Here is a 13622-nt window from a genome sequence, read left to right as displayed (position 1 = left end):
TCTGATCTATGAGGGAGCTCATGGGTTGGTATTCCATTCAGGTTAATACTGGTGATATTAAATCTTTTTTGTTGTTGTTGTTTTGTTTTGTTTTATTCTTTTAAATACCTCTTTAAATAAAATTTGATGTTTAAGCTGATATATTTATGGCAATGCAGTATTTTTACTCATTTTAAGCTTTTCCTTCTCCCCCAGTGCTTTCATGCTCCAAAGAGCAAAGTGTAAGAGTGCTATCTTTTTGGTGTACTACTTACACTTTGTCCACTTTTATGATTCCCTGAAGCCCTAATAATACTTCAATAAGTACTTCATATTAAATCATGCAGAAGAGAAGACGAGAAGCAGTTACATGCTGCATGCCAAATGAAAACTAATGCTGTGTGGGTGGATATGCCTAAAGTATGTGCTGCGAAACATGTCTGGCTGACATTGTTTTGCCTCTTAGATCCTCTCCACTTGAGCAAAGTGTGTGTGTTTCTTCCTGCTCTCTTCCCTTCTCCTGCCCACAAACTCTTGGCCAACTTGGTTAAGAGTAGGAGTAGTACAGCATAAGTGCAGTCAGGCAAAAATACTTATCTTCTGCAGTTTCAGGGGCTCTGCATTGTACTGCTTGGTTTTAGAAGAAATGCAGTGGTTAAGTGTTGACGTATGGATCAAAAGGATGGTTGAGAATTCGAGGAGGTTTTCTAAAAAGAAAAATGGGTTTATTAACTGCAAGCATGTTACATGCTGAGGGATAGGCATGTTTGCGTAAAATTTACTGTTGCATAATCAGTTTCGATACCACCACACTCCCCTTCCCTTAGAAAGGAGTAATTGTAAAGGACAGAAATGCAACAGATACGAAAATACAAAACAGTACATAGTGATCTTCTGTGTAGACTCGATTGCCTTTTTTTTTTTTCTTTTAATAAACAAGTGAATGTGCTCTGTTTTGTTTGTATGGAAGGAACTTTTATGAACCGTTATTGGGAGGAAAATGTATACAAATGAAAGGGAAACTTGGCTGAGTGATTATAACATCTTCAAGCTTGGGAGTCTTAAAAACATAGCATTTAATCTGTGCTTTAAGAAACCTATTTACAAGAACAGCAGCACTGTTTCCTACTCTTCTGTGTTCTATTTACCAAGTGGCAGAAGGTTATTTATTGAGATACTCTTCAGCTGATGTTTGCTATGATTTCTGAAATAAGGCATCTGATAAAAATCAAAAGATGTATGAATCAATAATGGTAAAGTTAAGTTTGGTGAATGAGCAGTCAAACTAACTTCTTACAGAGGTTTAATAGGAGGTTGTTTGGATTCCTGTGGAGAGCTTACAGATGGTTGCGAGTTTTATTTGGAATTTTTTAATAAGCAGTCTACTTTTTTTTTTTTCCTTTAATGAAGTAGAAAAATCTGTTGTGATGAGGATGCTTGATGGCTAGTAGGCTTGCTTCTCTTACATATGTGCTGAGGACCCTTAAGCAGTAAGCCAGGAGCCTTGAGGGATACTCAGATTGCAAGCTGAAAACCACTGTCATAGATAATTAATTTCTTCCTTATGTTTCCTGCTTCAACAAGAAAATAATGTGGTAATTCTGTAGGACTGCTATCCCAAGATTTAGAGACAAAGCCAACTGGTATAATTCTGCATCTGCATTTTGGTAATACCCATTATTTAAAGTCTTGAAACCAGGTTAATGGCATCATAGGAAGTGTCCCTACCCATGTGCAGCACAGCTATAGCTGTGGCTAGAGAAGAATTCTGTAGATGAATCCTGATTCTGGGTGGCTTACTTCAAAGCGTTAGCAACTAGCCTGTTAGACCAAAGTATGCTTTAGAAAGTTTATCGTCTGCTTTATGGAAATGTGTTGAAAGTGGTGGTTAATAGCAATGATTACATATGTGTTCATACAGTATAAGCTACAAGAGTTCTTGGCATCAGAGCCAATGTATCTTAATGGTCACATGCCACTTGTGTTTTGTTAGAATACAGAAAAGTCTTGACAAACAGCCTGATCACAATTTTGGATTGCAGGGAAAAGATGCCCCTTTTGGAGCAGCTTGAACAGTGAAGGAAAAATAAAAAGCCATAACTTTATATTCAAATTATGTGTCTTTTTCCCCATCTCAGTTCAAAATCATAGTTTGTACTGTATGGAAATGGAGCAGGCTTACATACTTGTGTGTAGATCCAATGCATTTGGGTGTTTGCAATGAGATGTATTGCTACATCAGTGCGACCATATTATTCAACGCAATTCAAACTGCCTCTGGTCAGACTGGCAGTATGTCTGTTATGGTAAAGCTGCCAGAAGAAGTGATCTGAACATCTGTGTCAAGCTTCAAGAAGGAACACAAGCACTGCATTTAATTCTCAGCAGTAGAAACATTCAACAAAACATTTGTGTCATCTTCATATAAACCATCTATTCACAGAAGTGTACATACAGGAAAAAAAAACAACCCATATTTTACAACCCAGGAGAGTCTTGTTAATACCCTAGTGGTAGATAATGTTCATAGGAATGGTATTATGAAAATGTGTCCAGAAAAAAAATGTATGGTTTTAGGAAAAGAGAATTGCTGGTGGGTAAAAGCATTGTGCAGCATGAAAAATAGCAGTCTCACAATAGCTAGCTGGTGGCTGTTTATCATAAGTATACAGTCCAGTTCAAGTGGCAGGACCGTTGGTGGGAAAGTAGTATTGACTTCATGTGCATGTAACTATGGCCTGAGAAAAGTGTATGCTGTGATTACAGAACTTCAGGCTTTGTCATGTTGAGAAATACTGCTGATGCTGGGATTTGAGCAAATGGGCTTTTACATTGATGTACTGTGCCTTCTTAAAACCCAAACAAAACAACAGCCAAAACTCTTAAGTAGATTTAAGCAAAAGAAAGACATTTAGCAGTTTTCTGAATTCTTCTTCCCTCTTTCCCAAGGCTGGGGGTAAATAAATAAATAATGAAAGAAACTGGAGCATTTATAATAAAATATGGTTTTTAAAAAATAATTTACGCATCTCACTGGGGCAATTATTTTTATACTTCATGTCCATGCTCAAAGCAGTATACTTTAAAATATAAACAAGCATATCTTTCCATAAATTTAGATGATATGGAAAGTAAAATCCATTATCAAATAGGCATCAGCAGTGGTAAGTTTGAATTATAATTGACTTTAATATAATTGACTTTAAAAGTGACTTTATGCAGCTTGACTGTTGTGAGCATATAAAAGCTGCTTATGTGTGGGTAGCCACATGCAGCATGCACACTGATGGTTGTGGTGTCATTAAAGGCCAGTTTACTTCAAAATAATGTGGTCGATTCATCCATAAATCCAATCTGATATCCATTATTACATATGTCATTTTGCTTGTTTCTCACCTAGCAATGTTTCAGCTTTTAAATGCTCCCCTCATTCTTCTTCCAGATTCCCTTTCAGTCTCCAGCAATGACGCCAGTCCTCCTGCTTCAGTAACATCACTTCAGCCCCACATGATCGGTGCACAGAGCTCCCCAGGCCCCAAGCGCCCTGGCAACACTCTGAGAAAATGGCTTACCAGTCCTGTGAGGCGTCTTAGCAGTGGAAAAGCAGATGGGCATGTCAAAAAACTGGCCCACAAGCATAAGAAGAGCAGAGAGGTTCGTAAAAGCGCCGATGCGGGCTCCCAGAAGGACTCTGATGATAGTGCAGCAACCCCACAAGATGAAACTGTTGAAGAGGTGAGTGTTCAGGGCAGCTTCCCAAGACTTGGGTTTATGTTCTTCAAAGATCTAAACGTTGTCAGGTGACTGTTGTCTCCTCAATGGACTGTCCAGCACTTGAGCGAAGTGGCATGTGCCATGTGCTCATTCTTGATGACTGCTGTACCCTGCATAAGGACTGTGCCAGGCAATTTGTGGCCTTCTACACTGAGTGTTAGTAAAGCTCCGTGGAGAAGGATCTCTAGTTGAAAAAGAGAAATGGGAGAGTAAAAAGTTGTTCTTTGGCTTTGCCGTCTTACCACACTCAGGAAAGCAGCTTTGTAAGTAAAGGTGCTTCATGTTCTGGGAATTATCAGGTCATTCTGTGTTTCCTTTCCTTTTGTTGTTGATGAATCAGGGAAGATACAGGGAGAGCTGCTTAACTGCTTAAAGCTTTTAAGCAGTTGAGCAAGAGTTAGAGCACAGAAAAATTACTGGCCCTTCAAATCAAAAGGTAGTTACCAATGGTCAGATAATAAACATGGCAGTTTTCATTGGAGGGAAGGAAATTGCAAACTATACCATGTATTGTCATCAAGGACATCTACAGAAGGTTTCTTTTCCTCCCACAAATGTGCCCATCCTTCCAAGCCTGGAACTCATGTATGAGCAAACCATGCCTCTGGTTAGTTGCAGACAGAGCCAGATTCTCTTCTGTTACAGAGCTGTGTTTGAGGCTGAAATTAATGTCATCCTTACTGCTGCCAAGGCTGCAGCCACTTGCATGCTATACAGTTACTCCCTTTTACCAAGCTTGAATTTCACTAATGTTTTTGGTAGTTATCGTACCAAAACCATTGCAGTCTCAGATGCCCAGTTAATCATTTAGTACATCTCCTTTGAGATCAGATACATTAAACTTTGGCTAATTAAAATCATAGTTCCTTGTATAATTGGAAGGACTGTCTTTTAACGCAACTATAAAAAATATACAAGCAGTCCGCTCTCACTACTTCATGGGGGAGGAGGCAGAAAGTATAATTGACAAAATACTTCATGTTGTAATGGGCTTTTTTAATACCCTTTAGAAGTCTTGTCCAAGTTAGAAGAATGTGGCTCTTTACAGACCTGAACTTGGAAAGTAAACACTTTCCTGTAGTAAATTTTAGGCTGAACGGCTTGTTCTTAATATCTTAATCCATCTACTTTTACTAAACACTGAAAACTACCTTTGGCATCTGTTTTTCCCCCTATGTTCAGAAAGTAGCATTGTGTGTGTAAGATCATCTTGATTTGTTGGGAGAGGGGTGAATCTACAGAACAGACTTGTGTGAGACAAGCTTGTAATAACCAGCTTTGTGCTGTTGAGGAGGTAACAGAGCTCAAATGTCTTGATTTTATTTACAGAGAGGCCGGAATGAGGGGCTGAGCAGTGGCACTCTCTCCAAGTCATCCTCTTCAGGAATGCAGAGCTGTGGAGAGGAGGAAGGTGAAGAGGGAGCAGATGCTGTACCACTTCCTCCTCCAATGGCAATTCAGCAACACAGTCTTCTCCAGCCCGACTCACAGGATGACAAGGTAGGAGGGAGAAGCAGGGAAGGCTTTGCATGTTGAGATAACCTTTGCACAAATCTTTCTTCTGTTTCCAAATGCCTCTCTAATGTACGTAATACAGCTTTATGGTAGACAGAAGGACTCGCTTAGGCTACTTCAGACATTAAGAGGGTCTCCTATGGAAAGAGTGTGAATTAAATGCTTCTCTATTTTTCCTGCACAAGCATGGAATTGTTTCTACGAGCACTTTAAATGTGGAAACAGGCTGCTTTGAGTGTGTGCAGACCTGTTTGCATCTGATTGACTGATGCCATATTTATTGATTAGAATGTCATTGTTTTATAATCATACCTTTGGGTACTGAGGTTAAAATTCTATGTGCAAATAAAGTTTATCTGGATAAATTACCAGTTGTACATAACTTTTCTAGATCATAGGCTGTTCACCAAGCCCTACTGTTTCGGATAACCTCAGTTTAGGGGAAAAAAATCCTATGTACATGCCTTAGCAGAAGGAGCTGTTCACATCAACTATAAGATTTTCTTTTTCATCTTTAGTTTTTTTAACTTCTTTTTTGTGGTGCCTAAGAAACAAGTGTACTAAGAAGTTAATATCCAAATAAGGCTAATAATTATTGTGGTTCAACCCCAATTAGCTGGCAAATAAGCTCCCCACAGCCACTCACTCACTCCCCTGTCCCAGAGGGATAGGGGACAGAGAAGAGTAAAAGTGAGAGAGCGAGCTGGTGGGTTGAGATAAAGACAGTTTAATAGGTAAAGCAAAAGCCATGCACACAAGCAAAGCAAAACAAGGAATCATTCACTGCTTCTCCTTGTCAGTCAGGTGTTCAGCTATCCCCAGGAAAGCAGGGCTCCATCATGTGTAATGGTTACTTGGGAAGACAAATGCTGTCACAGCGAGTGTCCCCCTTTCTTCTTCTTCCCTCAGCTTTATATGCTGAGCATCACATCATATGGTATGGTATATCCCAGTGGTCGGTTGGGGTCAGTTGTCCTGGCTGTGTTGCCTCCCAACTTCTTGTGCACTCCCAGCCTGTTTGCTGGTGCAGTAGGGGTGAGGAGCAGAAAAGCCTTGGCTCTGAGTAATCACTGCTTAGCAATAACAGAAACATCCCTGTGTTAACCAGTACTGTTTCCAGGACAAATCCAAACCATAGCCCCATACTAGCTGCTATGAAGAAATTTAACTCTACCCCAGCCAAAACCAGCGCATAATCCAGCTGGTTTTTATAAACAATAGCATGTTACAATTGAGGGTAAAAATTTTGCATCAGTAATGCAGTTCTGGATGCAGGTAGCAACTGCATGAAGGAGACCTTGCTTGCATATGGTCTGTTTTTTGGAAATGTTATGATACTCATACGTTGAGATGGTTTATTTCAATTTTCAACCTGGATCAGATGTTTAGGGGACAAATATCAAGCCTGGAAATAGAGGTTTTTAGACTGTAAACAGTCTGGACCCGTGCATTGAATGCACACATCAATTCCCATTTTGCTGCTTAAAATTTTTAACCTTTGTAGTCTATAACACTGAATATTGTTAGTGAATTTTGTGGCTGGTTACTCGCTGTTCTCAGTGATACAGTTGTTGTTGATAACCTTGGCTGATTTATTTATTTCTGTTCCTTTGTTTCTTTTAAAAGCATTGACCTTTCAGTGGAGATCCCACTCATTCCTGAAGCTATCATTTGTAGGATCAAAATGGCTGGTTCCCATGCTCTATGTGTATTTAATTCCTACATGTTTTCTGAATTGAAAAAGTGTACTATAGGAGTTGGGGAGTTAGCATGTTGAGAAATATTCCTGAAACAAAAGAAGCAGAAACGGGGCAGCCTTTAGACCTGAGAGAATATTTTAATCGCTAGAAAATAATGATCTCAGTCTGAGGCTTAGAAATAGAATAAAAATCATGTTGGTCAAAATATGTTACAGTTCCTGGTGATAAGCTGCCATTTGTGCATGTCCCTCATTAAAGAAAAAATGATATACAAGTCTTATATAAAGTTCTTCAGATAAAAATGGATTTTGCTTATATAAGTCTCTTTACACAGCACAACAGTTATGTGAAGGAATATGCTTGTAAGTTAGTGTCCGCTCACTTTTGTATTTCTGGTGCAAGGTTAGACCCTTAACGAAGTAAGGGTCTTTGAGTAGCTTTCAGTCCCCAGTAATTTGACTTTCACTTCTTAAAAGGTCAATATGCACTCTCTGCAGTAAAAACAGTTTTTAAAGTAGCTTAAACTGCATCTTAGACAAGACTTCTCAGAAGATAAAATTTGGTAAAGTTAATATTACACCATAATTTTTCAAAACATATAAATAATGCTGCTTCTGTCATAAACTGGTTTTATGTAATATCTGTCCTACTGCATGGTGGGAGGCAAAGAAGTCCCCTCGTGTGGCATCCTGGGAGGTTGTGAATGCCTCCCTGAAGTCCACACACCAAGACATACCACCGATATGCAGTACCTAAAGAAAATGCTTTATTGGAACACAGAAGTGAGAATCCAGAGCAAAGTTTCACCCAGCAGAAGTCAGTTGGCTCTTTTGATGGAGTTACTGATTAATAAAAAGCTTGCAAACAAATCTCCAGTTGTCTGCCTTCTGAGTGGAGTCATCCTTTACATTCCTGCCACGCTCTGTGGTTTCTTGGGTTGCTCAGCTCCCCTGGATCCCAAGGAATGTCTTCTCCTTTCCGTGACCTCAGAGGTTTGGCTTCCATCTGTGCCTCTGCAAACATTTCTCCCTCTCAGTGCTCCTGGTCTGCACTCCATGCTGGAAACTCTCTGCTTGCTGGGTTTCTCCCTGCCTGCCCAGCCTGCTGTGAATTCCAGCAGCATCTTATACCTGAGTGTGCTCAGTTGCTCTCTTCACCTTTCCTTGTCTTGTGGGTGTATTCTGTTCCCAGAGTACATCATTAGGAAGCTCAGAAGACAGACTTCATCTAAGCAGCTCCTTCTTTTTCAGACAGTATGTGATATAACCACATGAACTGAAAAGCAACCAGTGCTGAAGTTTTACCAGCGGTCACACCCTGTATACTCCCTTAGAGCGCTAACAGAGAGAAGGGAGCTTGACCAGAGTGTGATTCCAACACTTCCAATGTTTTGTAAGGCTAAGCAGAGCTCCATATCCAAAGTGAAAACCGGCATACAAGCACAGCTTTGGAAAAGCTGGCCAACAGTCAGATGTCAGGAGCATACAGCTGCATAAAAGATAGGCTGGCTGTGGGATTGCTCAGGTTTTGGTGTGCATGCAGCATCATGTGCTAGGTCATGCTGAGTTGTCTGATATCACTAAATAACATAACCATTTTCTCCCCTAAGAGCTCATCTGCACAGTATGCATTCTTGCCTTCAGTAGAAACATTGCACACTTCATGGATTTACATTTGATGGCAGTTTACAGGTTGTTTGCATTAATTTTTGGATAAGCAGTATTAAAGTCTCAAGATCAGTTATGCTAATATGAAACTAATTATTTTTGCTTTTTTGTTTTCTCTTTTTGTAAACTCTGGTGCAGCATTATGTTGACTTGTGTTCTGTCTCTGCTTTGGCTCGGTTCCCATATCTTTCCATTTAAAGTTGTCTGTATTTTCTTTGCTTACCCAACCCCTGTTTCCCTTTCCAAATAAGGCGAATATGAGACAAACTATCTAAAACCTGCATATTTTTTTGTTGTTGGTGTATTGACTTACAGGGAACCTAGTTACACCCGTGCTTGATTTGAGCAGAACCTCTTGTGTTAAATCATTATATGTGCCATTTCTTTGTCCAGTTTGTTGGAAACATTTGCAGGACAGCTCACCCTGTGCTACATGATGTTCACTGTGCTGTTTGTAATATGAAGTCAGGTTCATATTACACCCTGTTTCCACTTTCCAGTTATTCAGTAATAAATGTAATATGCAAACTCTGTTTGCAAATTACTGAGGCTGAATTTAATGGCCCTCTCCCAGAATCCTTTACTGTGAACACCTTTTACCTTCAGTTGTATCTATAAGCTGGCATTTTATAGCTTGTGAGGCCAGAGATCATCTGTGCTCTACACATACCATTGGGGAAAATGGATGGCACAAGGAATGGTGAGCTCAATTTCCCCTCTGGGCAATATACCCAAGCTCCTTTAGAAAAGTAAATGCCCCTGAGTTACTGGTGTATTTTTTCTTAGCTTAATGATGCTTTCTCCTTTATTTTGAGTCATCTTGGTTCCTGTCACTGTTCTGCAGTTGTTGTTTTGTTTAACAAGCAATAAAATGTTAACAAACTGTTGTCCGTTGGGTTGGCTCAGGCAATTTTTGTAGCTGTTTACCAGGCATTATCATAATGAGCAAGATGAAGGATATTTCCTTGACTTCTATTGCATGTAGGAACAGGAATTTTTATCCCAGCATTTAACTTTCGGGGGGTTACTTAAAATTTCCAGTGCCAGTTGCCCAAGTTGAAATGAATGATCCTGGTATTACATTACACTGACAGTTACTGTCAGGTACTTTGTCTGACAGAGAAGTGAAGGAAATTTCTTAATACTTGAGCAAGTACCAGGCTAACTCTGGGATTCTTCTTCCTTTGTGTCATTTCACAGACATCTTCTCGATTATTAGTGCGGCCAACCAGCTCCGAGACACCCAGTGCAGCAGAACTAGTCAGTGCAATTGAAGAGCTCGTCAAAAGTAAAATGGTGAGGCTGACTGGCAGATGCATGTCTTTAAAGAAGTTGTATCTTCAAGTCCCTGCTTGCTATTCAAAGAAAAGCTGCATACATCTGACTTGTAAAACTTGATGCCTGTTTTAAAAGTCACTTTCTGGGATTATGTTTTGTGTGCCCTCTATTGTAAAAGCACTCATTGAATAGGTAGGTGGTTTTGTAGAGATGCAAATAGTAATAAATGAGAGAAGAGTAGCAGAAAATATATGCTGTATTAGTAGAAATTCAAGAGTCGTTTGTAAAAGGGAACATTGGTAGTCCGTATGTCTTTCAGGCAGCCTAGCAGTGGATATAACTTAATGATCCATGCATACCATCCCTGATGGAGATGTTCTCATTTCACAGTTATAGCCAAGGGTCAGCTTTCCCTGGTTTTTGGGCCAGTCATATCATTATTAGGATTTTACTTTTTGTGCAGAAAGAAAAAAGATTACAGCGGAACCCCACCCTGGTGAAGTAACTGTATCTTGCATTAAAGGCTGTATCACATGCAAGGAAAATGTGATACGTAATTGTAGCTTAACCCAAGATAATGGGCTTGAATTAAACAAGTCGAATAAACGCTTCATAGAAGCTTGATCATATTATTTCTCCTGTGGCTTCTCCATCTGTTATACAAACACAAATCCGTGGAGTCCATGCAAGGGAAAAAGTGTATCTGGCAGAAGAGACAAGGACTGTTTCCTAGGATCTGGACTGTCATGAAGCTCAAATGCAGCATTGAAAGTATAGAAACTATTTTCTTCCCTAAGTCAGTATTTTGGTTAGTTAATGTGATAAACAAAATATCTGACAAAGAATGCCACTTCTGTTGTGTTTAAAAATGCAAGATCCAAATAATCTCCTTTAAACATGTCCTACTTATTATTGAAAGTAACTTACATATGCCAGAACTGAAGTGTGACAAATATAATTTAATCTCTAGCAATAAGCACACATCTGTGTAGCTTCCACTAGAGAAGTACGTACATCTTGAACAGGATAGTCTGATTTTTAGCCCTTGCTGCGCAAACCAACTGAACTGCCTTGTTTTCTTGTGAAAGAAAGACTGACATAGCTCAAATGTGCTTCTACAAGATCAGGTTATCTGTCATGGAAAGCCAAGCTGCTAGCTGGTTTCCTAGAAGCTTGAGAACTCCTTTGCCGAGATACATTACAATAATTGATCTCATGTAGGTTCCCATATACAGCTGCATGTAAATGTGTCTTGTGAACAAAGGGGAAATAAATCAGTCTTGATGTCTGTCTTGAACACCTTCTCAGGCCCTGGAGGACCGTCCGAGTTCCTTGTTGGTAGATCAAGGTGACAGCAGCAGTCCATCCTTCAACCCTTCAGATAACTCCCTTCTCTCCTCTTCATCACCCATAGATGAGATGGAAGAAAGGAAATCCAGCTCCTTAAAAAGACGACAGTAAGACCACATTTTCGCTTCATTTTTCACAATGCTTTGAAGAGAGAAAAGAACTATTTAAAAAATGTCCATTTTGAGCTAGCAGCAGAAGCTGTTAGTCTTGAAAGCAGTAAGACTTGTGTTAGGTGTCAAGCATGTAGTTACATTATGCAAAGAAACATTTTTTTCTCAAACATTAGTTGCAGTTTCAATTTCCTGTGATTTTTAGTCATACCTGTCACTTCTTTCACATGTCAGTCTCAGTTTTCTTCAGGAAGATGCTGATCTTTAAATGTTCAGAGAGCAATTTGGCTTCAAAAAGCTGGTCATTCCCCTTGTTCTGTTCCACCACACCCTTAATTTTTTTATGTGGTAGTAAACTGTTACCATAGTAGAACAAAAACATGCCTGGTTTCAAAATCATTTAAATCTGTGGGTAGAAATAACACTTCATACATTTAAGATTCTCCAGGCCAGAGACATAATAGCATTTTATTTTAAACAGTACTTAAATGTTTAATTTTAATGACACATGTAAGAAAACATCTGACTTTAGATAAACAGAACCAGGTCTGCTCCAGTTCCAAAGTCAAAGCAGCATGTTGCCTAGAAAGAATGTGCATTAACTCTTCTGCTTATCAGACATATGTGACTGCAAATGTGTAAGAAGTTGCCATTAATCCTCTTTAAGAATCTGTTTCATTTTTTTTTTATGAAATGCATTCACCATTTTCTTTCCGTTGTAGCTATGTCTTACAGGAATTAGTGGAGACAGAGCGAGATTATGTACGAGATCTGGGTTACGTAGTTGAGGTATGATATTTTTCATTCTGTTTCTAAATGTGGTACTGACCAGTTGGGTAGCTTGAACCTCACTTTTTCTTTTTTTCCACTCAAAACAAAACAGGAAGAAACTGAAAATGTGAATATTCGCATTCAGAGTTTTTCTCCCTTGAGGCTTTTAATGTATCAGGAACACTGCATCAAATCTTATTCCCTTCTTTCTTCTGTTACTGTGTGCACCTTACTGTTCTTCTAAGGAGTATAGTTCTTTGTCATTTAAGATCACTACCTCTGACCCAATGGTATCTTAGACTAGATGGTTTTATTTAGCACAGGTAAAATAAAAAAAGCATTGAGGCTCAAAACAGAACAACTATCCTGGATTTGGAAAACTTGTTTCCTCTCCTGCTGCTAGGCTTCTTTTAGATTTCCTAGTTTCTCCTTCTGTAAAATGAAATAACATCACACCACACATCTCCCTTCAGTCTTCAGCTAGCAACAAAATGCATGTGGAAGAGTAGAGAGAATGAGCATGACAGTAAACTTCCTGCCTAACAAGGTTCAACTCATAAACTCTTAGGGAAAGGAAGATTGGCATTATGATAGTCTTATAGTATTTAAAGGGTGCATTAGAAGGCTATGAACAGATGTATTTTGTAACTAACAAAATAATTCCTGGCAAAAATGCTAGGCATCAAAACATAATCTCTGCAAACTAGTGAGACAACTATATATGCACAAGAAAAGAGAAGATGGGAATATAACAGAATGTAAAGGAAATTCATTGCAGCCAGAATGCTTGCAAATAGATTTGATATTAAATTTTTTTGGTGTTCAGTTTGCTCATACCGCAAGCAGTAGTCCATGAGGTGCAGTCCCGTATGTAGTGCAGCTGAGTTCTTTCTCAGCACACTGTGATGTAGGGTTAGTGTGAATGACTGACATAAGAAACACTGAGCAAAGGAGTGCAGAAGCCAGTTTGGTGGCTCTGACATTGACTTGGTAACAACCTTCCCTGGCAAAACTTTGCAGCTGCTTCAGACAAGAAGAAGGGCTGGTGAAGTTCCCTCTATGCTTTCAGCCTGTTCAGGCAGGCTAGATTAGCTAGGGTGAATTGATCTTTCTAGCACTGGGCAGTGACGTGTAGGCAACCTCAATCCAGTTTGTGATATTTTGTGTCTCTGCTCTATGATATGCGATGTTACAAAACAGGCTTTTTGGTTTGTTTTTGTATCCCAAGCAAGCTGGTGTCATGAGCAGTTTGGACAGCTTCTGGGAAAAGGGGGATTAAAAGGTAACTCGCTTTTTAAAGTTAAATGTTCACAGTGAATTTCTTTGGACTGTTGCAGGGTTATATGGCACTTATGAAGGAAGACGGCGTACCTGATGACATGAAAGGCAAAGACAAGATTGTATTTGGAAACATTCACCAGATTTATGACTGGCACAGAGAGTACGTATAAACTTGGAAACCATCTGCTGAACAGTTC

The 13622-nt window shown here is 39.4% G+C and overlaps 1 protein-coding gene across 3 annotated transcripts in view; it reads left to right on the top strand.

Annotated features, from left to right (window-relative positions):
* Positions 1–13622, top strand: part of TRIO (trio Rho guanine nucleotide exchange factor) — a 246887-nt gene that overhangs the window by 210912 nt on the left and 22353 nt on the right. For all 3 annotated transcript variants that reach the window (XM_065667601.1, XM_065667600.1, XM_065667602.1), the window contains exons 35-40: positions 3422–3714; positions 5083–5253; positions 9836–9931; positions 11222–11370; positions 12096–12162; positions 13482–13585. In XM_065667601.1, coding sequence (XP_065523673.1) covers positions 3422–3714; positions 5083–5253; positions 9836–9931; positions 11222–11370; positions 12096–12162; positions 13482–13585 — 880 coding nt within the window. The remainder of the gene's footprint in view (positions 1–3421; positions 3715–5082; positions 5254–9835; positions 9932–11221; positions 11371–12095; positions 12163–13481; positions 13586–13622) is intronic.

Source organism: Lathamus discolor, chromosome 2 (genome assembly GCF_037157495.1).
Source record: "Lathamus discolor isolate bLatDis1 chromosome 2, bLatDis1.hap1, whole genome shotgun sequence".
In the NCBI taxonomy this organism is placed as follows: domain Eukaryota; kingdom Metazoa; phylum Chordata; class Aves; order Psittaciformes; family Psittacidae; genus Lathamus; species Lathamus discolor.
This window is presented reverse-complemented; position numbering and strand designations above follow the sequence as displayed.